The sequence below is a fragment of the Cydia splendana genome, chromosome 17, assembly GCF_910591565.1.
Source record: "Cydia splendana chromosome 17, ilCydSple1.2, whole genome shotgun sequence".
In the NCBI taxonomy this organism is placed as follows: domain Eukaryota; kingdom Metazoa; phylum Arthropoda; class Insecta; order Lepidoptera; family Tortricidae; genus Cydia; species Cydia splendana.
In genome coordinates this window covers 1,859,500-1,885,701 of record NC_085976.1, presented here as the reverse complement: position 1 = coordinate 1,885,701, position 26,202 = coordinate 1,859,500, and the positions used below count along the sequence as shown (strand labels likewise).

At 37.8% G+C, this 26,202-nt stretch overlaps 2 protein-coding genes across 2 annotated transcripts; both read left to right on the top strand.

Annotated features, from left to right (window-relative positions):
* The first annotated feature begins 3,236 nt into the window (after positions 1-3,236).
* Positions 3,237-17,221, top strand: LOC134798531 (odorant receptor 2a-like). Its single transcript, XM_063770915.1, has 6 exons — positions 3,237-3,353; positions 4,230-4,873; positions 5,279-5,378; positions 5,777-5,881; positions 15,946-16,101; positions 17,168-17,221. The coding sequence occupies exons 1-6, from the start codon at positions 3,237-3,239 to the stop codon at positions 17,219-17,221; spliced, it is 1,176 nt and encodes a 391-aa protein (XP_063626985.1).
* A 992-nt stretch (positions 17,222-18,213) lies between these two features.
* Positions 18,214-23,746, top strand: LOC134798956 (uncharacterized). The gene is made up of 4 exons (XM_063771383.1): positions 18,214-19,005; positions 22,345-22,432; positions 22,990-23,145; positions 23,693-23,746. The coding sequence occupies exons 1-4, from the start codon at positions 18,248-18,250 to the stop codon at positions 23,744-23,746; spliced, it is 1,056 nt and encodes a 351-aa protein (XP_063627453.1). The 5' UTR covers positions 18,214-18,247.
* Positions 23,747-26,202: the final 2,456 nt, after the last annotated feature.

Below are 26,202 nucleotides of genomic sequence, written 5' to 3'. Positions count from 1 at the left end.
TACAACAAACGTGATTTTTGACCAAAGTTAAGCAACGTCGGGAGTGGTCAGTATTTGGATGGGTGACCGTTTTTTTTTGCTTTTTTTTTGTTTTTTTTTTTGCATTATGGTACGGAACCCTTCGTGCGCGAGTCCGACTCGCACTTGCCCGGTTTTTATTGTCACTCATTGCCATGGTTACGTTCTCCTGGGTTACTATTAAAAGTTTTTTGGTATTTAAATTCAACAAATATACTTGCTTTTGGTAGTTGTAAACTCTTTCACTAAAACGGGACTTAATCGCGTATAGGTACTTACGCTTTAAGATTACCTCCGACGTTTTGAGAACGGCATAATCCCTGTAGTCTCGGAGAAAGACTGGTAAAAATTGACATCAACATCTTCAAGACTTGATCTTGTTAGCGAACCGAATATCGTGTGTACCGAGTGACATCCCTAGTGTGCAAAACGTTCAAGTTGCTAACCAAGACCAAGTGTAAGTACCTAGTTCGAAAAAGCGGCCAAGTGCGAGTCGGACTCGCCCATGAAGGGTTCCGTAGCAGCAAGTAACATAATCAAATTGTGGTTTACGATTTATGACGTATTAAAAAAAACTACTTGCTAGATCTCATTCAAACCAATTTTCGGTGGAAGTTTGCATGCATGATGTACATCATATTTTTTTTAGTTTTATCATTCTCTTATTTTAGAAGTTACAGGGGGGGGGGGGACACTCATTTTACCACTTTGCAAGTGTCTCTCGCGCAAACTATTCAGTTTAGAAAAAAATGATATTATTAGAAACCTCAATATCATTTTTGAAGACTATCCATAGATACTCCACAAGTATGGGTTTGATGAAAAAAAATTTATGAGTTTCAGTTCTAAGTATGGGGAACCCCTAAAATTTATTGTGTTTTTTTTTCTATTTTTGTGTGAAAATCTTAATGCGGTTCACAGAATACATCTGCTTACCAAGTTTCAATAGTATAGTTCTTATAGTTTCGGAAAAAAGTGGCTGTGACATACGGACGGACAGACAGACAGACAGACAGACATGACGAATCCATAAGGGTTCAGTTTTTTGCCATTTGGCTACGGAACCCTAAAAACTCGCGCAACTAGAAGGATGTCGATGTCAATTTTAGACAGCCTTTCTCCGAGACAAAGCCGTCCTCGAAACGTTTATGCGATTTAGTTACTTTAACAATTCACGTCGAATATTTTTATCTTCTTTAACTGACAGACAGCAGCGGCGACTCCGGATTCGACAGACAGCAGGTCATTTGGAATGGAATCTGGTCACAAAATTTCACGAGAAGCGGTTTAGAATTGCGACGTGTAGAGGAGAACATCCGGACATACGAAAGTATTTGGCTCAAGATAAAACGGAGACCTTCGCTAACGCTTCGGTCAATTATGTAAGTATTTTAGTATTGTAAATTAAAGCATAAGTACAATGTATGCCATAAATCTACGCTATACCAACCACCGTCGCCAGTTAAGAACCTTCGCTGCCTTGGTTAACGATGGAAATCGATATTCCACCTACGCGACTCTTGTAGGTATAATTATTTTTTATTCTCACTAATTATTTCGCAATTTTCATACGCCTTCTGTTCGGTGTAAGCGATAAGTGGGAATAGGCCACTTTTTTAAAGATATTTTACTAATATAATTTACAAATACTGGGCATCCCTCGTATTAAATCTCAACATCTTATAAAACAAAGCCCCCCGCAGGCGCCGCGTCTGAATGTACAGTCGCCATCAGATATATCGGAGCGGCCAAGGTGTTCACAATATCTGAACACGCGCTCTAACGCCCTGACAATAGAGGCGTGTTCCGATATTTGTGAGCACCTTGGCCGCTCCGATATATCTGATGGCGACTGTACGTATGTATGTACACGATAAACTCAAAAGCACTGAACAGATTTTCATGCGGTTTTCACCTATCAATAGAGTGATTCTTAAGGAAGGTTTAGGTACCATATGATTTGTTATGGACCGCGAGCCACGAACAGATTTCCATGACCAATCGCCTCCCGGGCGATAACTCGTATATTGGTTAACGGCTATGTATGATGATCCCTCATGGACGTCAGCTGGCGCTCCGTTGGTGGGTTGAGGAATGGCAGCCACCGAAAAATGAAAAAACAATAAATAAATTTTGTCATCGCCTCCCGTTTGATACTTTGTTAGAAGATAGTTTAGATGTTATTATAGATAAAAACAACCGTCAGCCGGTTGTATAGCGGTGGAAAGACGGTCAGCTACTTGCATAAACATGTATAAAATAAGCGCTGTACATTTTTATTATAGTAATAACTAAATCATGAAACTTTGCATGTAGGATTTCATCAGGCATTTCAATAAACGCCTTATGGATTTGCCGATATGATCAACTGACGGTCTTTCCACCGCGATACAACCGGCTGACTATTTTTTATTCATGGTAGCATCAAAACTATCATCTGACAAAGTATCAGGCGGGAGGCGATGACTGACGATATTTGCTCCTGCCGGCCTAGCCAAGGTTACAATCGCTATCGCTTCGACAACGAAACGCATTATGTCTCTCTATCACTCTTCCATATTAGTGCGACAGTGACAGTTGCGTTTCGATCGCCACGGAGCGTAAGCGATCGGCATCTTGGCTACGCGGCCTGGCCCGCGGTCTGTTAAGCTTTACCCGTGTGAAGCCGGGGTGGGTCGCTAGTAGAAGAATAATATTGTCATTACAAATCATTAGAGTCAAACAATTTTTTTTGCTAGTGGGTACATATTTACTTTCAATGCGTCCAACAAGCATCTAATTTGTTTGGTTGCTTTTATTCTTACTATAAATTAGTAGGGTAATTCGCCAGTAACTGGCCACCTGTTAGTAACTGGCCACCCTAAACTAAAAATGAATTCTATTCACCTATAAAAATTATTAATTTTAGTAATGGTGGCTAGTTATTGAAGGCTGGCCAGTTATTGAAACCTTATACTAAAATGAATTCTGTTTATAGGTGAATATAATTCATTTTTAGTTAAAAGTTAGCCCGTTATTGGCCCGTGGCGAATTACCCTAGTTCCGTACGTCGCTTACATTTTGTACTTAGTAAGTACATATGGTAGATACATTATAATGTTAAATGATAGCTTGAGAAAAATATCAGTTAGAGGAATTAATATTAGACCTTTGGCTACTATGTAGTGTAGTACTACGCAGTTCAATATTGTCAACAGTACATGAAACATACTTTACAAATGGGTGTCAAATTTGATAAAACTTTTCAAATATCTACTACAGCCTTATATTGGAATCTAGGCCATCCATCGATACCTGTAACTTTAAAATGGGTGATAAAAATGCTTATTTTTTACGTGTTATACTGTCCAGTTTTCTCCTCTTCCTCTTCCTGCTTATTATGGACGCTCTTTCGTCGGACATACATGAGGAGGCACCCTGGTGTATGCTTTTCGCTGATGACATTGTGCTTGTGGGTGAAGACGGACTCGAGGTACAGAGCAGACTTGAGAAATGGCGGCATAAGCTGGAGAATGTTGGCCTGAAGATCAGCAGATCTAAAACTGAGCATATGTTCTGCGATTTCGGCGGTCTCTCCAGTTTCGCTGCCATGGAACTCGATGGCGTTACGTTGCCGGTCTGCTCCGACTTCAAGTATCTCGGTTCGCTGGTACAGTGCGATGGCGATATTGACCGTGATGTGAAAAACCGGATTAGCACAGGATGGATGAAATGGCGACAGTTCACGGGAACCATTTGCGACGCCCGAATGCCTCTTCGATTGAAGGGTAAAATTTATAAAACCATCATAAGACCTGTCGTCATGTATGGATCGGAGTGTTGGGCCCTAAAGGTGACGGATGAAAAGAGGTTGCATGTAGCGGAGATGAGAATGTTAAGATGGATGTGTGGTGTGACAAGAATGGATAGGATAAGGAATGAGTATATAAGAGGAAGCCTAAAAGTTGCACCCATAGTAGAAAAAGTAAGAGCGAATCGCCTAGCGTGGTACGGGCATGTGATGCGGAGGGATGAAAGTCATGTGACGAAAAAGGTATTACGAATGAATGTGGAGGGAAGTAATGGGAGAGGAAGACCGAGAAAAGGGTGGATGGACTGTGTGAGAGATGATATGAAGCGAACGCAAGTGAATGATGAGATGACGGGCGAGAGAGAGGTATGGAAGAAAAAGACATGCTGCGCCGACCCCAAATGAATGGGATAAGGGCAAGCGAATGATGATATACTGTCCAGTTTTCATAACTATGATTTACAGTAGCATTTACTACGACAGTTTTAGCAGAATTTGCACTAATCTCGGTTTAGCAGCCGTTTTTGGTATAATAAGCTTTAACTACACCATTCTAATCGTTTACAAAAAGCGATTTATTCAGATGATGAGAATAGTCGAAGAAGACTTAGAGCGTTCAAGTGAACTGAACATAGAAGATGAGATTGTGGTTAGAGGCTATACTGCCAAGGGAAGGAAGGTGACAAAATATTGGCTCAACGTATGTATAATTTGCGACGGATTTATTTGCAAACCTGTTTTGGGCACCACTTATTTTGCCCTAACGAGCAATTTCACACTTGTCCCTATACACGAGCTCACTTATCCTACGAACTTAGAAGAAAGGAAGAATGAATTCGACATGTATTTGTTGATAATTGCCTTTCAATTGTTTTACGTTTTACTATCGAGTCTGATGTATGTTGGGTTTAACCCATTGGGTCCTATATTTATAATGCATGCGTGTGGGCAAATGGACTTGGCGATTAGGCAAGTGAGACGATTATTTTTGGAGAACAACATTAAGATCGAAGAGAGAATACGCAGATTGAGAGACATAGTGCGCCTTGTACAAAATATTTACAGGTACAATCCATACTAATATTATAAAGGCGAAAGTGTGTCTGTTTGTCTGTCTGTCTGTTACCTCTAGCTTAAGCCACTGAACCGATTTAGTTGAAATTTGGTATAGAGATAGTTTGAGTCCCGGGGAAGGAAATAGGATAGTTTTTATGTCGGAAATCATCCCTGAAGAGAGTGCTAAGGGGGCCGGGGGGTGGAATTGACAGAGTTAATGAATTGACTAATAATTGAAGTAAGCTTTGGGCGAATTGAATGATTGCTATTAGCATTATCCAGGCGCTATACCTACTTTAGCTGCTGGCACTAATTCCACGCAGACGAAGTCGCGGGCAAAAGCTAGTATGCTAATATATTTTTATACTATTAAAATAATGTTCGTTTGTTTTAATTTCTGTGTTTTCTTCCTAGTTTTGTGGATCAAATACAAGAGACGCACAAATTATTATTCGAAATGTATTTAAAAACCAGCACGGTTGTTATTCCCATTTCTTGTTTTGGTATTATTGAGGTAAGAAAGTAGGTACATATACTTTACTGATATGTTGATTCTAACACTAATTTAAATATTTACAATATTTAACCTTCATTTCATTATCATCCTGACTTAGAGCTCATTTAGATGGCGCGTGAATATGCATGCAATTTTAGGTACATTGCGGACGACTGAGGTTACATCCAATTCAGCCGAAGATTAAATACCGCAATGCAATGAAACTTGCATGCGAGTTCTCGCACCGTCAATGAGTCAAATATCTAGTTTAAACAACTTTTCTTTAGTTACAACTTAGTTTACAAAAGCAGCCTTTATGTCAGTCAGAAAATTAAAATCATTAAACTACTTTTAATTAGACTACCTACTTAAATTATACTTACTTAAAGTAAATAAATCATAAATATTTTTTTCAGTCGTATCACGAAGGCAATTTAAGCCTTGATCTTATCGGCTACGTATTTGCCTGCTATACGCAATGCTTCATTCCATGCTACTACTGCGAGTTTCTCTTAAGTAAAGTAAGTTAGTTTCATCTAGAGCAGGGATGTTGCGAATATTCGCATCCGCATCCGCAACCACGGAACTTCCGCATTATTTTCAAAATCCGCATCTAAGTAATTTCATCATTACCTATAAAGAAATCGTCTAGATCCAGAAAAGTCGGCCAAGTTACTGTTTATTAAATAGGTATAATGCACCCCTATTCTTGCTCAAATACTAAACGTTCTTTTTTTTTTAATATAAATTACTGAAGTGTAATATTTGACGTTTTTAAAGTACCAAATCTAGACATCCCGATCCGCATTCGCGGATGTGACCCTTTAAATATCCGCATGCGCATCCGCGGATGTCAAAAAATCCGCATCCTCAATATCCCTGCTCTGGAGCCCGATTCATATTAAACAATTTGTTACGGTTTTTTTTACACGACTGCCCAAAAAGAGTGTAAAATCGGAAAATTATTTATTTACATACAATATATACTGTGACACTGCACTTTGCATGTATAATTCAGTTTAACGTTTTTAGGTTTGTCTCAAATATAGTATAGTTTTGTTTAATGGCAAGGAAGTCATTGATGTAGCAACAAAACAAATGACAGCCATTTGGCCAATTAGAAACTAATTAAATCTGATGGTGTTGCTACTTCAAAATAAATCCTAAAATGATGGAATAATATTAATTAAATATTTAAATCAAAACTTAATTTTTAAATACAAAAAAGGTGGAAATATGTTTAGATAATTAAATATGATTTATTTCTATATGTTGGACTTACATATAAAAATTATTCCATGAATTTCATTAGTTACTGTTATTTTGATTGTGTTATCCCAGGGACAGTTAGGTTGAGATTTTCCTGGTTGGCTTTTGCCCTGGATGGGCATCTTTTAATTTAGAAAGTGAAGCTAAATACATCATGCTCTGGTAGCATCGATCCGAGTCTTGGTTAGGCAGCAGCCGCTGCATCCATGAGCTAGGAAGCTCATGCAGAAGTTATTTTGTTTCCAGTCTGCTGGTGAAACAATGTGGTGGGATGGGATAGTTAGAGCTGTGAGATGAATCCACTCTAGGAATTTCCAGCTGGTAAGAAACTCAGAATATAATAATGTCCCTTGAAAGGTTAAGATACCACATGTTTCTTGTTGTTAATGTTGAAATGTTTCTTTCAGCTGACTGGGTGTTATGTTATGTTATGTTATGTTATGTTATGTTATGTCACGCTACTGTTATGTTGCTGTTATTTCGGAGTATGGAAGTCCGTCCATATCCATCAAACTTCAAGTGCGTATGGTGAGCTGTTCGCCATGAGAATTTCGCTTTTCTGCTGGGTGGAGGAGACGACACCTTCAAGCTGAGGCCTTAGGCTTTCTGTGGTGCTCCGCGGTGCAATATTGTTATGAGGTTGGTGTACGCTTTCCTTCCATCCTAGAAGCTTTTTCCAAATTTAAAGTTAGAAAATTTATTAAATCGTATGTGATGGCAAATGATAAATTAGGTACTAACAAATTTAGATAGGTCTGCTTGTAAATCATTGTAGAACCATTTTTGGCACGACCCGGCTCTATCGTCTGACATTATAGAATAAGGTGCTTAATGCTAGCTTAATAAATGATTTACTTGTAGAACAACTTCCTCAGTGTGAGAATAGAAATAAAGTATGTGTCACAAAACTAACATTTCATTTTGACATCCTTTAGAAACCCCTGAATAGTTGATGGAAATAAGTGTAAGCACCTGCTTGAGTTTTTGGTTAAGATTTAGATTGGTTAATTTAGTAACCTTAATTGTCCGTGAGTTTCCCCTGGGCAAAGCCCCAGCCGGGCAAGGAAAATCCCCGTGACAATTTGGCGCCCATTAGGAGTAATTCCCTTTTGTTTTAAGCTAATTATTTCCATCAAATTCAGTTTATATCATTGCCATTACATATTGATGAGAAAAGTTTTGCAATACTTACGGTTAAGTATTAATTTTGAGCTTGTGCTTTGGCTTTGCACACTTTGATACCATCCAGGTTAAGCTTTAGCTGTTTTACAGTTTTGTCCAATGTTCTGCACGAAATTCAGAATTTCTGGTGAAATCCGTAAATGAAATGCTTTGATTTTCAGTTAGTAAAATTTGTGCTGACATTTTGTCAGGAAGTTGAAAGTGTCAAACTTTTAGTACATTTTGCTACTTTTTATGCTTATGAGCTAGTCTCTAAAGACTGAGACCTAAGATATTTTGCATTTTTGAGGATTTAAAAAGCATTTTTTTTTGTTGTATAACTTGGTTAGTTATAGACAAATATTTGGGCAGAGCTTTTATAAGTACTGAAATTGAGTTGTATGTCATTTTGTTAAGGTCAAGTCAATGTTAATGATTTTTTAGGTCAAGTTCGAAAAGCTATTGAGCTTGTGCAGAAACTGTTAAGAAATTTGAGAAGTATTGTTTAAGTGTAAAATTTTAACTCAAAATACCTTTTAGTTTAAAAATATATTAGATATTTAGCCACAGATGGATATTTTTCGGTTGTAAGAACGTAGGAAATTGTTTTTGGTAAATTGTATGAACATACAGTGTATACATACTTGATTTTGTAGGTTTTTCTAGAAAGACTTCAACTTGAAAGCTTGCAATTAGGACAAATTTTGTATAATAATTTATTTTAGTTAGTGGCTTGCTTTTTGCTTTCACTGTTATCAATAGCTTTGATACAAATTTTGTTTATATGAAATATGTAAGATACTTACACAGAGCTAAAAAGGGTTCATTGTAGTAAAAAACACAATAAATTTAGCATTGTTTATATTATAAATAGTAATGATGCAATAGTGCCACATCAATTTGTAAGTCTTTTGCCATCATATTTCAATATTTTGAGTTAAACTTATTATACAACGGCGGTTTCAGTACACTTTTAATGTTTAATGCCCGTTGAACTTATTTATGAAGGTGGATCAAATCTGAGGCGTCGCTGGCAGTAGTTGGAAGTTTGCAGGAACGGCTAAGAGGTGTCAGTGTTTGTGTGTCCGGCGGCAGCAAGGTTGATAGTCGCTGGCAAGTGACTTCTGTTGTGTTCCTGATTAGGAAATGATTTTGATTTGTGAAGATATACTTCTTCAGCGCACTGCCAGTGCCTATGTTCTCATGATTTAACATTGTTTGATTTTCAAAGTTGCAAATTCCTGTAGTCCGCTATTGCTTTTATGGTGGTCTGTTGTTCAAATTTAGCACAGTTTTATAGTAATCTGTAACAATATCATTAAAATTAGAGTTGAATATACATACTAGTTTGATTAGTTTATAAAATACAGGGAACATTACAGAGGTTTTGCGTTCAGTTTAGAGTATGAGAACGAAAGTCGACTCCGTTTCTCATTGTTTGGTAGATTACGTGTGTTTATTAGTAGATTTAATTCCATTCCAAGTTCGCATTTTGACAAACTAGATATTGAAGTTCTTTAAGTATTGTTCGAAGTTTGATCACACTCGTATTTAGTTTTCCAATTTGTTGTACTTTAAAGTGGCTAAAATATAGATAAATCTAGTAATAAATGATAAATGCGGCGAAAGTTTTTTGTAGGTAAGGTTATAATTCGCAAAATATCTCAGTGACATTTAACTTTTTAAAAGCATAGACGCTATACCATAGAGTAAATAAATAAGTTCAACAAAGGGTGCGTTCAGAAACATGATATTTTTAGGGTCCAAACTTAAGTCGTAACGTGTCAGCGTTTAATAAACGCTCGTTTTTTGAAGTTATTGATTAACTTGGTTTATCATTACGGGGTGTTTCAAAACATTCCATTTAATGATGTAACGTTACGATAATGTTTTTTGAGCACCAAGTTTTGAATTCAATTGAAGTTTTTTGTATGGTGCTAGGTAAAGTTTCGTTTTGGATTTTGGACATGGAGTTTGGATCGTGGCGTATTAAGGATTCGGACACAAGGTTTTGGTAGGTTTTGGACGTGGTTGTTTTCTCTGGACGCAAGGTCCCGGTTTTTTAGCTTTCACCTTGCCGCCAGAGTAAACGCCCTCGCTTACGCCATAACGTTTCGTTCTACGGTTGTTTCGTTTGGAGTGTTGGATATTGTGGTAAAAATATTCAATCACGACTGTATGTACGGAACGTGGTGAGCAGCAATGTCTGTTTTCACTACTATTTTTTTGTTTTGTGTGATGAATGAAAGGGTTCTTGGAACAGTGCTCTAAATGCGTGGAGTATGAAAGGGGCGTTACAATCTAGCTCACTTTTAAGTTTTGGAGCGATCCTTAATACGGCCAGGGGTTTTTTGTGAGAAGTTTTGGGTGCTTACCACACCCGAGCGCCGTGTTTGGTGCGTTTTGTGTTTTAGGTCGACAGGGGTCCACACTAGGGCTTGCAATTCGAATATTCGAATATTCGAATATGTCGAATATTCGACCTGTTTTGATATTCGAATATTCGGCCGCTCAGGTTTCGAATATTCGAATATTTTTTATTACTAGGTAAAATCTATTTTCATCCGTTATAGTTACAGTTTCTGTGTATTTTGCCGGGTATTAACAGTGAATGAGGAACCGTAGGTACCCAAATGCGAAAGAAATAATGTTTTTACTGTATTCCTCTCAATAGGCTTCGTGAATACAGTTAAACCTAAGAACCTAACTCAATTTCAAAAGGAAACGAAATCAAAAAGTATGTTTTATTACGGTGCGGCTAATGTTTTTTCTAGGTACAAGTAACTTTACGTAAGTTTTAAGATAAAGGATCATTTTGTTCATTGAGTAAAAGCGTACCTTAAGCGAATATTCGAAGTCTAAACCTTGCCCTTTATCGCAATTCACAAATTTGATCATACCAAACCTACCGAACTAGGTAATCTAACCATGCACCTTTAGCTAACGAATAATCCACCCCGTAGTCAGACAACTTTTTCCCTTAAATATTCCAATACCAATTATATAACTTATTATATAACAGCCGACCATTAGGAATCAAAACTAAACTTGCCAAGACTAATAAAGTCAATAAAGATTCAAAATACAATGGAATTAAAGGCCATTTTACAGGCTTCTTAACGACAAGAAGTTAATTTAAATCAGAAAATGATTAGTGATTACCTACTAAAATGTTTTCTCTCTTACATACGTGTTTGGATGGTTAAAGTTATATTAATTCACGCAACGACGCATTTATAATAAAAAGTTTTATCAAGAAATATTGAAAATGTCTAATTTTTGCGTTTTAGGTACTTACTTGCTTTTATAAACGTGGGTATTTCAGAGTAGGATGATAAAATCTAGTCAATAAGTGGATTTCTGCAACATATCATTAATTTTAGCAATATGTGAAAAAAGCTTTTGAATAAAACGATAATAAACCGATTTTTCGTTCCTTTTCTTATTTTTTTTTAAATATTCGAATAATTATTCGAATATTCGAATATCTCGTCAGTAAAAGTCGAATATTCGAATATCTGGAAGTTTCGAATATTTGCAAGCCCTAGTCCACACCCAGGAGATTTTGTGAGGTATGGCGGGGCGCGCACTGCATACCACGGACGTTTTGCGTTCTTTTTGTGTACTCCGATGGGTTCTTGCTCTTTTCAGGCGTCGACTTGGTACTCGCTGGTGGGTATCTTTTTGTGTACGTGTTGCCCATAAGTCCAAGCCATAGAGGCGTTGGTAAGGCACACGATTTTTTGTGTTCGCGCTGCCGATACAACGAGAAATATTTTGTAGGCGAAGATGCGACACGCGGTATCGCCGCCAATCATGCCTGGCGTGCGATACTGTTTCAGTACTCAACCTCAATGGTTGAGATTTTGGGCATGTTGCAACCTCAGAGTTGTGTAAGGTTTTGGTCGGTTTGTTTTGTGATCCGGAGAGTTGGGGGATAGGTTACTCTCACCAACTCGAAGGGCCCAGATGTTTTGGTATGGTTTGGTTAGTTTTGTTTAATGGAAGAGTTGGCACAGTTAAGATGAGTCCAATTCAACCGTTTGTTGTTGGTTTTTTTTAGGATTGGTATTTTGTTGGTTTGGGTTTGTTGTTGTTGTCAACCTGAAGGGTTGAGACAATTATAGGTGTCCTCAACCTGTAGGGTTGCGACATTTTAGGATTAGTATGGAAATTTCGGAATTGCGAATTATATTTTGGATTGGATTTTATTTAGCTTCTCAAGTTTATAAAGTAAACTTCGAAGTAGGAATTATTTCGGAATTTTATTTTGCCCGGTCTAGTAGAGATAGGTTTAGGAATGCTGATCATCAGTCCTGGCAGTTGGTTTGGTTTTTCCAGCGCAACGACGCAATGTTGTGCTGGTAAAACCAAGGAATGTTCACTGGTTAGTTAGGAATAAGGTGGTGGATTTTTCTGATGGGCTCGGATACCACACACGTTAGGTTTTTAGTATTTAGTGTTGCGTGGGTTCGAGAATTCGTGAATTTAAAATTTATGGTTTAGCGGTTTTGGCATGTAGTTTGGTTGGTTTACTTTGGCTTTTCTTTTCTGGATAGGGTTCTCGAAACCTGCGGCAATCATTTTGGTTGTGTTTTTTTTAGGTGCTCCCATACTAGGTATGGTCGAGGTAGTGTAGTTTTGTTTTTCCTTTTCTTTGTGACACATGTTTTAGATTTAGGATAGTCGCTGAGGACAGCGAGCGTTTTACCCTTGGTAAAACGCAACAGCGGGGAGAGGGGTATTGTGACACTGCACTTTGCATGTATAATTCAGTTTAACGTTTTTAGGTTTGTCTCAAATATAGTATAGTTTTGTTTAATGGCAAGGAAGTCATTGATGTAGCAACAAAACAAATGACAGCCATTTGGCCAATTAGAAACTAATTAAATCTGATGGTGTTGCTACTTCAAAATAAATCCTAAAATGATGGAATAATATTAATTAAATATTTAAATCAAAACTTAATTTTTAAATACAAAAAAGGTGGAAATATGTTTAGATAATTAAATATGATTTATTTCTATATGTTGGACTTACATATAAAAATTATTCCATGAATTTCATTAGTTACTGTTATTTTGATTGTGTTATCCCAGGGACAGTTAGGTTGAGATTTTCCTGGTTGGCTTTTGCCCTGGATGGGCATCTTTTAATTTAGAAAGTGAAGCTAAATACATCATGCTCTGGTAGCATCGATCCGAGTCTTGGTTAGGCAGCAGCCGCTGCATCCATGAGCTAGGAAGCTCATGCAGAAGTTATTTTGTTTCCAGTCTGCTGGCGAAACAATGTGGTGGGATGGGATAGTTAGAGCTGTGAGATGAATCCACTCTAGGAATTTCCAGCTGGTAAGAAACTCAGAATATAATAATGTCCCTTGAAAGGTTAAGATACCACATGTTTCTTGTTGTTAATGTTGAAATGTTTCTTTCAGCTGACTGGGTGTTATGTTATGTTATGTTATGTTATGTCACGCTACTGTTATGTTGCTGTTATTTCGGAGTATGGAAGTCCGTCCATATCCATCAAACTTCAAGTGCGTATGGTGAGCTGTTCGCCATGAGAATTTCGCTTTTCTGCTGGGTGGAGGAGACGACACCTTCAAGCTGAGGCCTTAGGCTTTCTGTGGTGCTCCGCGGTGCAATATTGTTATGAGGTTGGTGTACGCTTTCCTTCCATCCTAGAAGCTTTTTCCAAATTTAAAGTTAGAAAATTTATTAAATCGTATGTGATGGCAAATGATAAATTAGGTACTAACAAATTTAGAAAGGTCTGCTTGTAAATCATTGTAGAACCATTTTTGGCACGACCCGGCTCTATCGTCTGACATTATAGAATAAGGTGCTTAATGCTAGCTTAATAAATGATTTACTTGTAGAACAACTTCCTCAGTGTGAGAATAGAAATAAAGTATGTGTCACAAAACTAACATTTCATTTTGACATCCTTTAGAAACCCCTGAATAGTTGATGGAAATAAGTGTAAGCACCTGCTTGAGTTTTTGGTTAAGATTTAGATTGGTTAATTTAGTAACCTTAATTGTCCGTGAGTTTCCCCTGGGCAAAGCCCCAGCCGGGCAAGGAAAATAACCGTGACAATACACAGTGGTAATACTAACCGAAATTAATAACTAGCTTAAATCTGTTCTTATTTAGATACGAGCTCTAAGATCGCTCACGGCCAATCACAAAGATCAACGTCAAGATCGCATCAAAACCAGATAAGTTAGAATGAAGTTGAATGAACCTTCTGATCTAATTTTATTGTAAATAACTGGACGGCAGACAATGTGAAGTGCTGGTATCAGGTACACCTAAGGTCAGGGGTTGAAGCCACGAACCTGCAGGAAAAGTTAAAAAAATAATTTATCAAGATTCAAGACTTTCATAATATATAGACCTATCAAACTACACAACGGGACTTAATCGCGTCTTTAAGTTTTAAGATTTACCTCCGACGTTTCGAGGACGGCGTTGTCCCCGTGGTCTTCTCCGATTAAGTCCCGTTGTGTAGTTTGATAATGTTTAATAATCGTGAAAGTTTAAATCAGTGTTATATAGACCTACTAGCTGTTCGGATTCGGGATACACCTGAATTCTAATTCTAATTCTAATTTGCGGCAGTAATACAGTCGGCAATAATGTCGCGCTGCAATGCTGCTGCAGTAATGCTGCCAAGTGCAATACTATCGCAAAAGTCATTTTTAATCATTATAAATTCCTTGATAAAGTTTCTTGCCACAATGCAGTCGGCTGCATTACTGCAGTAGTATTGCAGTCAGCAATAATGTCACGCTGCAATAATGCACCAATAATGCTGGTGTAGTCGTAATCCGAATGTGACTTAAAGGATTTAAGGATGACTCACGGTTTACTAATGTGTTGCAGAAAGATTTTTGACATATTTTTGTATTGCATAATGTTACTTGGCAGAAATGTCGTTTGGCAGAATTACCTTTCCCATATGTCATTTAGCATACAATCATTTCGCAGAGTTTTAAAATCCAAAACCATATTTTGGCATACTGTTGATGATCATAATAGTCTTTTAAACGAGTATTAATTTCGCAGATAAATGTATTGCATAATATTTAGGTAGCATAAAGTTAACAAGATGACTTGTTGAAGGCAATAGGTGCTAATTTAAAATTAGCTTAGTTATTATTATGAACGTTTTAATATCTACCTACTTTGAGAAATTAATAATTTAAATTAATAATAATTTTGTACTTTGAGAAATCGTTTTATTCTCTTTAGCGAAGTGGTAACATACCGACGGACAGAGTTATGATGGAATTGCTGTTTACTAGTTTTTAAAGTGTTTATGGTGAATGTGTATATGGTAAAAGCATGAGTAGTCTGTCGGGTAATAAAATAATATTATATTTTTTTTTATTTATAATAGCCAGTACGTATATCAATATTATGCTCTAACCTAATTCTTCTGGCAGATGTTCGTTTTTGTAGGAGGTCACAGCTCTAACCTAACCTAACCCACTTTTCTGGTGGCCGTTCGTTTTGTATGAGGTCGCAGTTCTAACCTAACCTAACCCACTTTTCTGGTGGCCGTTCGTTTTGTATGAGGTCGCAGTTCTAACCTAACCTAACCCACTTTTCTGGGAGCCGTTCGTTTTATACAGGAGGCCGCAGTTACAACCTAACATAATCTTATCTGGCACAGGTTCGTTTTGTTTGGGGGTCACAGTTCTTACTTAACGTAATCCACTTTTCTGCAAGTAGAAAAACATTATGCCATAATGAGTATGCTGCAGGATGATTATGGTACATAAAATTATGCTAAACCAAAGTCTGTAAAAGTAATCTTCTGCTAAATAATATGCTGCAAAATGTATTGTATGCTTAGTAATAATAATGCAAAGTAATATGTATGCCTAATTATCTTTCTACTAAAAGTGTTTCTGCGATACATGTTATGCGAAGTGTATTTCTGACAAACAATATTATGCCAGAAGAGGGGAACCCATGACTCACGCTAGACCGGGCCGGGGCTGGGCCGGAGCTTCCGTCGCTTCGTTTTCTATACCACACGTGATCACCGATTAGCCGTCGTAGAAAATGTCATGTCGGACGCCTCGGCCCGGGCACGGCCCGGTCTAGCGTGAGTCATCCTTTACTCATTCGACTCTCGCGTTCAGGGCGAGGAATTCCGAAACGCCATATATTCTTGTGGCTGGGAAAGATACTGGGGGTCGAGGAGTCGTTCCATGATTTTGCTGATGTTAACCAGAACAGCACGACCATTGCGGATACATGCACTGTTCAGTATAGTCTGCTTTGAGGCATTTGCTAATGTTAGTTCATGTTATCAAATTGCTATGAAAGTTAAGGTACCGTTAGGTCGTCCTACCCCATCGCCCCCGTCCCCCGTACCGCGCAGGCGAGGACTCATTTAAGCGGTCGGTCTATAAATCCCAACGGTACATTAAGTGTTCGAATGTTACAGTTACAGAGTTGACGCGGACAATGTCACTATCAATTTCTTTTTTTTTTATTATGAATGGGCTTACTCATGGCCACGGACTAGCCGAGGCGTAGACGTGGCCTACGATGGAGCGAGCTCGCCCAGAAGGTGCCTGTTCACTCTTGATTTCATTGGTAAATCGCGTTAAGGTGAAGTTCGGATGTTACCTGCAGCTGCACTACTATTATATCGTTGTTGTGGCCGCTGTATCTGTCTTTTTCCTTGATAAAATTACTGCATTACTGCCGCTATTATCGGGTTCATTCCATCACTCGTTTAATCAAGGAAATTGACAGATTTGATTGACAGGCGGCAATAACGACGACGGCGACGTCGCAACAGTAATGCAGTTGACACCTGTACGGTTACCATCAGTTTGTCAGTGACATAAACGCCGTCGAGAACGTAATTTACTTTCTATACGTCCCGTTTGCACTAATATGCGAGTGCGAGCGAGATGTATAGAAAGTAAATTACGTTCTCGACGGCGTTTATGTCACTGACAAACTGATGGTAACCGTACTGAACGTTCATCTTTAGTGTCGTTTCCGTATTACTGTCGCGATCAGATTACAAATCGTTCATTTTGGAAAAAAAATCACATTGAAAACTCTTGCTTTACTTTAGACTGTAGTTAAAATTTAAATAATTTTTAAAGCGAAAAAGGTTAAATAATTCCGAGGAGGTAAAATAAGGCAAGAAAATATTAATGTAGGTACTTTCACGCAAAAAGAGATGGGTTTTCTTTTTAAAAAGTTCATCATCTTCCTCGTGTTGTCCAGGCATTCTACCACGGCTCATGGGAGCCTGGGGTCCGCTTGTTTTCTTTTTAAAAAGTTAATGAAGTTTATGTAAGTTTTACAAATTTAATTTCAATACAGTCATATTTTTTACAGGTAAACAGTCAGGCATACCGAATTTTCAATGTTTTAAATGCGGCTTGGAACTGAATGTATTTCATAACATAGTACCTACCACAAAACGTCGTTAAGGTAAAATCTGGATTTATTGGTAACATTATCTATTATGCAGGCAGAAAGGCAGTTTCGGTGATGATCTGATGATATATATACTCGTAAGATTAGGTTGAATTCCAAAGCGCGATGTGTACTTTACTCCAGTACTGTGTACTTTCGATATAAAGTTCGAGAAGCCACATGCATTTTGAGTCGTTGTACAGGGGGGATGTATTTTGACTAACAGGATATTCTGATCGACCACGTAACATACAGCAAAGAAATAATAGATAGATGATGATTCAGCAAAAAAACAAGATAACAGTAATATAAAACCAGCGCCACATGTTGTGCAAGCAGTGCAAGAGAATAGCGGTGAACGTTTTTCAATTTTGTGACAGAAAGACTATGCTATCACAGATGTATCTAAGTGTAATTCTTTTCCATCATATTTTCTCGGAAACTTTCCTATTTGCCATGCTACTTCAGTCAACCTCTGTACTTTTTGTACCGAGACTGACTGAAACAGCAATACACGTTCGTACGTTTCCTTGAAAATAGGATGGAAAATAATTATGCACTACATCTGTAGATACTTTTAAATGAGGAGAATGGATAATTCTTAAAAATTGCTGCTAAAATCTTGCTTTTGTATGGAACTTTTTTTTTTTAATCTAAACGCCCTAAATTATATTTTTTTAATGTTTCACATTTATAGTTATGTCAAAATCCTTATTAATTTTCTAGTAAATGAAACACTACAACGTATTTTATTTATTTTAGTAATTTTCTTCTAGGTAGCGTTGCCCATTGGCCATTACATACATAATATAATTCTGTTACGTAATCACACAGCACGTCAACTCTACAATAAACTATTATTTGTTTCAACTGTAAATAATTGTTAGGTGAAGAAAATAACAGACCAAGACTTAAAGGCGCAGTGCACTTTAATATTGAATAACACTTAGTTTTGTTTTTCAAGCAGTTGTTGTAACACATCTCTCTAAACGCACAGCAATGGATATTCGATTTGACAACACCTTCAAATTATCTTCTACGGCTTTGTATTTGAACTTAGGCCATCCTTCATTAACGAGAAATCTACGATGGGCGATAAAAATGTTTATGTTCTATGCCTTCTACACACCAACTTTCATATCTTTGATATACAGTAGCATCTTCTACGATACCTTCACTACAATTTGCACGAACCTCAGTATAGCAACACTTTACTGTATAAACATATTCAACTATGGTCTTTTAATTATTTACAAGAAACGTTTCATCGACATTATCAAAGTAGTGGAAGAAGACTTGCGTGGTTCGAGAGAACTAATTGATGAAGATGAAAAGGCGGTTAAAGAATTTACTGCTAAAGGCATACAGGCTTCAAAATTTTGGACTTCCTGCTGTGTTCTCTGTAGTCTAACGTTCTTTTGTAAAGGCGCCGTCGGTACCTCTTACTCCGCCCTTACAGGGAATTTCAAACCGGTCGCTATACACGAACTAACGTATCCTACTTATATAGAAGAAAGGAAAAATGGTTTTCTCGTGTACATTGTTATTTTTGGTTTGCAAACTTTTTACATCGTGTTCACGACTCTCATGTATGCTGGGTTTAATACACTGGGTCCAATATTCATAATGCATGCGTGCGGACAAATACAAGTAGCTATTCAGCAACTTGACGGACTTTTTTTAGATAATGACATTGATGACGATAATATACTGAAGAAACTGAAAAATATAACACGCCGGCTTCAGCATATTTACAGGTGATTTTGAAAAAATGGATTATTATAGAAGGATTTTTAAAATATTAGGTTAAGTACTTAACACTTTCATCGTTTGTTCTTAGTTTTGTAGATGAAATACAGCATACTCATCGATTCCTATATGAAATGTGTCTCAAAACAAGTATCATTTGTGTTGCGATTTTATCGTTTGCGATTATCGAGGTAAGGCTTAAATATTTATCTTATAATTATAAGTATTATAACATTATCATTACTTGTGTTGTCATTTGTTTAGTTTCATTTAAATTCTGATGAACGACATTAAAATTCTGTGACCACATTTTGTTTGCAACGTCAGTCCCTTCTTTAATATAAAATAACTTTGTCGTACTGACTTAATTTTGAAGAAAAAAGGATCTAAATAGTAATAGTTTATTCGTGGCAGAAATATAGGTACAGATAATATCTAGAGGTACGAGTATATATTGGGGAGTTGGCGGCATTACTGGATAATTTATAAATTACCCAAATAGCAATTAACACTCGAAGATGTTAGATGGCTTACCCCGTTTAGTCCAGATTGTCCTCATGAAACGAATCCCGAATTTTAATGTAATTTCAATATTTTTGAGAATCTAGAGATATGCAGTGTTATGTTGATTTGAGTGGTATTACTATTTAAAGTACTTAACTGAAGACGGATTTAATATAATAATCATATAATTTCAATGAATACGTATTGTTCCCTTTGTCGAACGAGCGAGCGAAGCGAACGAAGTTCTTACATTCGACTTGGGATACGCGATACGCAGCTGGCTAGGCCCTAGGGGCATGTCCCGGCATTTCGATGTTTTTAAGCTGAACTATCAGATAGTTTGATACTCAAGAACTCAAGTAAATTTGTTATGATTTAAATGAAATTGGGTAAACGTGTAGTTGAGGGCATTATATTTTAGTCATTAAATTATGAGCAGGCTCGATCAAGGGGTTATTGAGCTAGAAGAGCTTAGAAGGATAAAAAGCTATTTGTGAGGGGTCTTGCTATTCTGGTCATCTTTTTGCAAGAAAGTATGGTCGAGTTTGGTATCAAATGAAAGTGCTCGGCTTGCACTTTTATAATATCGTTTTAAATTTACAATTTTGAAATAATTAGCAAGATAAAAATAAACATAATATAGGTATTTGACATTTGACAGGAAATATTTCGGCTTACCACAGATACAGTATCAGTTAAGGGCTCCACAGACCTTGTAATATATCCACGCGATTTTTGCGAACTCTAAAATTTCCATACTATAGTCGGTCAAATAAGTTTGTCAGTATAAAAAGGCGCGATATTCAAATTTTCTATGGGACGATAACCCTTCGCGCCTACATTTTTTAGCCGCTTTTTTCTACTGACGGAAATGGCTTGACAGACTATAAATTCTTGCCATGTGTAAACATTTTACGTCAAAAATGTGACAGCTACGTAGAAAGTGGCGCCCTCATTTATTAACCAACTTCCAAATCTCAAAAGGAGGAGATTCGATTGTGATTTTTTTTTGTTTGTTACTCCAGGATATCTCCGTCATTACTGGACCTGGATTTTGAAAATATTTTTTTTTGATTGTATGTATGTGCATACAGATTGGTCCCGTTTTTGTCAAACCCCAGTTCTGATGATGGGATCCATGAGGAATCGAGGGAACTCCTCAAATCTTAAAGGCATACATATAGTGATTTATGTGTTTTATCAACAAATCAAGCCTATACATTCAAAAAAGTGACATTTGTTGAAGTGGAACTGCTGATGATGATCAGAACGGAACTCTTCAACGAAGCATAGTAAAGTTCACGTTAAGTAATTAAGTTAAGTTTTTAAGCCACATTTTTGTCAAGCTCGAGTTCTGATGATGGGATCCACGAGGAATCGAGGGAACTCCTCAAATCTTAAAGGCATGCGTATAGAGATTTTTTTATTTTCACCAGAAAATCAAGCATTTTCATTAAAAACTGTCGCATTTGATGAAGTGGAACTGCTGATGATGATCAGAACGGAACTCTTCAACGACGTATAGTTCACGTTTGGCGATTTGTCCTCTTCGTTATGTTTGTTAAGCAAGTTAAGTTTTTAATCCACATTTTTGTCAAGCGCGAGGTCTGATGATGGTATCCATGAGGAATCGAGGGAACTTCTCAAATCTTAAAGGCATGCGTATAGAGATTTGTGTATTTTCATCATAAAATCACGAATTTACATTAAAAATTGTCGCATTTGATGAAGTGGAACTGCTGATGATGATCAGAACAGAACTCTTCAATTACTACACGTTTAGCGATATCGAATTTCGATTTTGACCGAGCTGGCCCTGGAACCAGACCTGACCCGGATCTGGGCTCTTATCTGGACCTGAACCCGGACCTAGACCCGGACTTGGACTTGGACCAAGACCTAGACCTAGACCTTGACCTGGTCCTGGACCCGGAACTGGACCCGGGCCCGGACTCGGACCCGGACTCGGACCTTGACCCGGAAAACCACTGATACCTAAGCTAAATAAACCACTATGATTACGTACCATAGAATGTAGGTATAAAGTATAATGATGCCAACCTTACTAGCCCCGCCCGCTCAAACCCCCGTACACCGCACCGCACGCGCCGTTTAAGTGGGTTAGGTTAGGTTAGAACTGCTGCGAGCCTTACAGAAACGAAATGCTACCAGAAAAGTGGTTTTGATTAGGTTAGAACTGCAATCCTCACACAACCGAACTGCTATCAGAGAAGTGGGTTCGTGAGGCTAAAACTGCGACCCTTACAGAAACGAAATGCTACCTACTAGAAAAGTGGGTGGTTTTACCTCCTTTTCTAGGTACATAGTGCACCATCTATGTACAACAATCTTTCACCGGCCCCCATAGAAGTCGGTTTTTTTTTCTTGAAAAATATTTTCTACTATTTTATGTCGAACTATACGAGTAAGTAGGTGCAACAAAGTCAATCGCTCTATATAATTTTTGGCAAACCGCGAGTTCTCAGTTCGGGGCGAACTACTAGTGATAGTTAATTTATCTATGTCAGTTTATCAGTATGTTCATTATATGTCAGCGTCTGATCTCGGTGGCCAGTTAGTCACCTTCAGAGCTAATATAAAAAATGGTTAGTGACGAATATGATTTTTGCGCAATATCACCACTAATCGTATTTCCTTTATTATACTTTTGCTCACTCGCACCATCCCATCAACCCGTGGTTTACCGGTTAAACCGTTAACCCAGTGTCAAATTGTACTAGTAACCATGGTAACTCCAGGTTTAATCGGTTAACCCCGGGTTGGAGGGGTGGTGCAAGTGGCCCTTAATGATTGGTTCGTTTGCAGTCTTACAACGAAGGCAGTCTAAACGTTCACTTAATTTGCTTCTCCTTTGCTGCTCTTATGCAAAGTGCAATTCCGTGCTATTATTGTGAAGTTCTCTTGGGCAAAGTGAGTTGTTATCTTACATTCTACCGTAGTTAGGCAACTAACACATTTGTATATAGAGTTAGACTAAGAAAAGTCTGCAGAGATTTTGACAGCACACGCAGTGCAGGTGTTATTATTAAAGTCAAATTTTTAGGAAATTATGACGTATAATTAACACTGACGTATAAAAATCTCTGCAGTAATTTTTTTTGGTCTAACTCTAAATTAAATGAGAGATGATTCATTACGATTGTCAGACAGATTGCTGAGAAGATACGCGTACTAAATTATATCTGAAAAAGTCTGCTATTTTCGGCGCGGGGGGATGAGGCGACGCATACAAATAGTGTTAACACTAATGCATTTTTCCAATGACGTCGCTAGGTCGCTACACACGCTCACGAGAGAATGGGATTAATGCATGAAAAATATTTTCTCATTTTTGTTCGATAAACACGTTCAACAATACTGCTATTAGTTGACTCCCCAAATCTCCGCTCCGCTCCGCCTTCGCGGATAGGCAGCTTAAAACGGAATCATATCTTATTTATTCTCTATTAACCAATCTTTTATTTCAGGGCGAGGAGCTCCGAATCGCCATATACGACTGCGGCTGGGAGAGGTTTTGGGTGCCGAGCAGTCGCTCCATAATTCTGGTGTTGCTGACCAGGACCGTGCGCCCTCTAGGAATCTATTCTGTGTTTTCTACAGTCTCTTTGAAGGCGTTTGGCGATGTAAGTTGAAATATTAAGTAGCATTTCGGGAATCGTGGGCATATTATATTGGATATAGCCCATTAGATTCTTCAATCGTGGATGACAAGGCGGTTAAATCAAATACGATGTTTAACTCAGTATTTACTGGACAATATTGATTACAAATCATAACACACGTTACATTTCTTATGGTAAGCAAACCAGTGGGTTAGATCAAGGACCCGTCATAGGACTCATCTTCTCCCGTTGGTTCTAAGCAAGGTGAAAAACAAGTAGCAATTTTTTGAGCTGTAGTGTTTTCTCTCATAAAAAAAGTTCTTGACGACAGTGTTTGATACGGTTTCATGCTAATATTGCCTTTTTTAATACTACATCGGTGGCAAACTAGCATACGGCCCTCCTGATGGTAAGCAGTCACCGTAGCCTATGGACGCCCGCAACTCCTTAAGTGTTACATGCGCGTTGCCGACCCTTTAAAAACATGTACACTACTTTTTTTAAGAACTCCATACTGTAGACCTTCGGGGAAACCTCGGCTCTATGAGAATCGCTTTTTTTGTTTCAGGTAATAAATCAGGTGTACACAATTTTTAATGTTATGAACGCGGCATATAACTGAATGGCCTTGAATAACCAATACGTATAGTCCATTTATTGCCGAAGATCGGGAAGTAAGGGCTGATTTAGACGATGCGAGAACTCGCATGCGAGTTTCATACCATTGCTCGTTTTGATCGGTCGGTTGAATTGGACGTAACCAACAGTCCGCAATGTAACTAAAATCGCATGAGAGTTCGCGCGCCGCCGTCTAAATCAGCCCTAGGAATTGCGCGACGAGGCAGATGCCAGGCAAGCCAATTCGAATGTGCACCTGCCATCAAAACGATATTTGAGTCATATTGGAATTATATCAGTTAGCTGGCATTTGCGCGTTCATTTCGCTATCAGTATTAACTGTTTTCACTAAAGCTTACCTACATAGTTATTTTCTCAATTAATGCAACGAAATATAGGTAATAAGGCTAAATACATTGCAAACAACCTGTATCCTTAGTGCTTATTAAATTAGCAGTAAGGCATCATTTACTCGTAAATAACTTCTTTTAAAATTAAGTTACATCTTTTAATTACTTCTCTAATAATTACTTCTTAAAAAAAAAAAAAAAAGTATGTTGTAGTAGTTAATATTCTCAGTAGGCCACACATGCATATTATTGTTGATGGTATTTTCTCTGCAATGCAACTCTATGATGACAAATCCGTCTATCAATTTTATTAAGTTATCTTTAAGGGGCCCACTGATTAACAGTCCGCCGGACGGTATCGGCCTGTCAGTTAGAACAAAATTTTGACAGTTCCGAACAACTGACAGGCCGATACCGTCCGGCGGACTGTTAATCAGTGGGCCCCTTAATTTGGTAGTAAAATGGTAACATTTGGATGGCGACGGCAGTGTCACTGACAATTACTAGATTGACATGTCATTTTAATCGCGTAAATAATTTCAAATGACAGTGATATTTTCACTGAAGAAAGAACGCTTAGCACAAGGAATATCGTACATGGACCCGCCCTGTTCCTGTCACTATTGCACGCGCATATCTATATTGCTATTATTCCGCTCGCAGTGTCATTGACCGCCGTCATCATGAGTGGGACAACAATATAAATACGCGGGAGTGATAGAGATAGGAACAGGCAGGTCAGTGTACGAAATTCCTCGTGCTAAACGTCCTTTCTTTAAAGGATAGTCTGGTAAAAAAAAAGTTGGTATAACCAATTTGTTAGTTAGTAAGAACCAGGAAAACTATACTCATCCTTTTCTTTTGGGTGCTAGTACTAGTGTAAGACAAAGATAATATGATTCTCTCTGTCTATGATTGAAATGAGACAGTCCTTTGACAAACTATAGGTACACGATTTTTCACACTCACGAGATTGACAATCTGGCCGGAAATAAATGGTGGCTCAATTCTATTTTCCGTGAAAAATGGGGAATATTTTGTACTGTATTGAGCTAAAGAGAATAAACGCAGCTAATACGTGCACCTAAAGACTCAGCACGTGCAACTGTTTTTACACCCGAGTGAGTCAAGAAACGACCTTATTTATACCGCAATAAGAGCTCCATCGGATGCCTGATAAGTTTGTAAGTCTCTGCTGAAACTATCGAAGAATAGGACTTACGTTATTTACAACGTTGTATGTTAATAGGAAGAATGAGGCGTTTACGACGTTTTAGACACGAAGTTGGTAGCTCGCGCATTGCACACCGTCGGGGAACAAATGTGTTCTATTTTTCTTTCATCTCGACAAGGAATTTCAACGAAGTCAGTGATAAATCGCAATTTTTAGAGCTATTTATTTGTCTTCTGCGGGTTCTTAAACGGATTAAGTATAGGCATTATAGAGAAGTATATTTAGAGAATGAAACTTGGTTGGATATCGCAGTTAATTTCCTTCATTCTGTCACGTAGACAAGTGCGACCATCATATCCCTACAGCATAAAACCAAAAGTTATATATGTCACCGTAAAATTGTAAACACTCGTCAGTTTATAATATCGCTAGTTAAATTATAAACTGACGGTAGGGAACCTAACCTAACCTACGTTAGATTATAAACTAACGGGTTCACAATCTTACGGTGTCATATATACACACATCTCTACTTAGTATGAATTTTATGAAATGTTTTTTTTTCGGCTTAGATCCTAATCTAACGAGTTACGAATTACCTATTTGCGCGTGTATAATATTGTACAACGTTTTACAGCAAGCATATGCTTGCTGTAAAACGATGGACCCTTTAAATTTTCGACGTAGTTACGTAATGTGCTTATTATAGCACCTGGCGGTCTAGCATAAGTTGCGTTATCGCGCGCGAGTCCATACTTGAAGTCGCGCTTGATGTATGGAGTCGCGCGCGAGAACGCAACTCATGCTAGACCGCCTGGTGTAGTAATGTGGCACCATGTGTCCTGTAATTAATAACTATTATAATCTGGACATCATTCCAAACGATACGAGCTAATAAAGGCAGGTAGCTCATATAAAAAGCAGGATAAGTGGAGA

Coding starts and splice junctions, on each gene's coding strand:
- LOC134798531 (XM_063770915.1), top strand. CDS start 3,237: ATGGGTGTCAAATTTGATAAAACTTTTCAAATATCTACTACAGCCTTA. Junction 5,882..15,945: donor GCGAGTTTCTCTTAAGTAAA/GTAAGTTAGTTT, acceptor TCTCGCGTTCAG/GGCGAGGAATTCCGAAACGC. Junction 16,102..17,167: donor GCTTTGAGGCATTTGCTAAT/GTTAGTTCATGT, acceptor TATTTTTTACAG/GTAAACAGTCAGGCATACCG.
- LOC134798956 (XM_063771383.1), top strand. CDS start 18,248: ATGGATATTCGATTTGACAACACCTTCAAATTATCTTCTACGGCTTTG. Junction 19,006..22,344: donor CGGCTTCAGCATATTTACAG/GTGATTTTGAAA, acceptor CAACGAAGGCAG/TCTAAACGTTCACTTAATTT. Junction 22,433..22,989: donor GTGAAGTTCTCTTGGGCAAA/GTGAGTTGTTAT, acceptor CTTTTATTTCAG/GGCGAGGAGCTCCGAATCGC.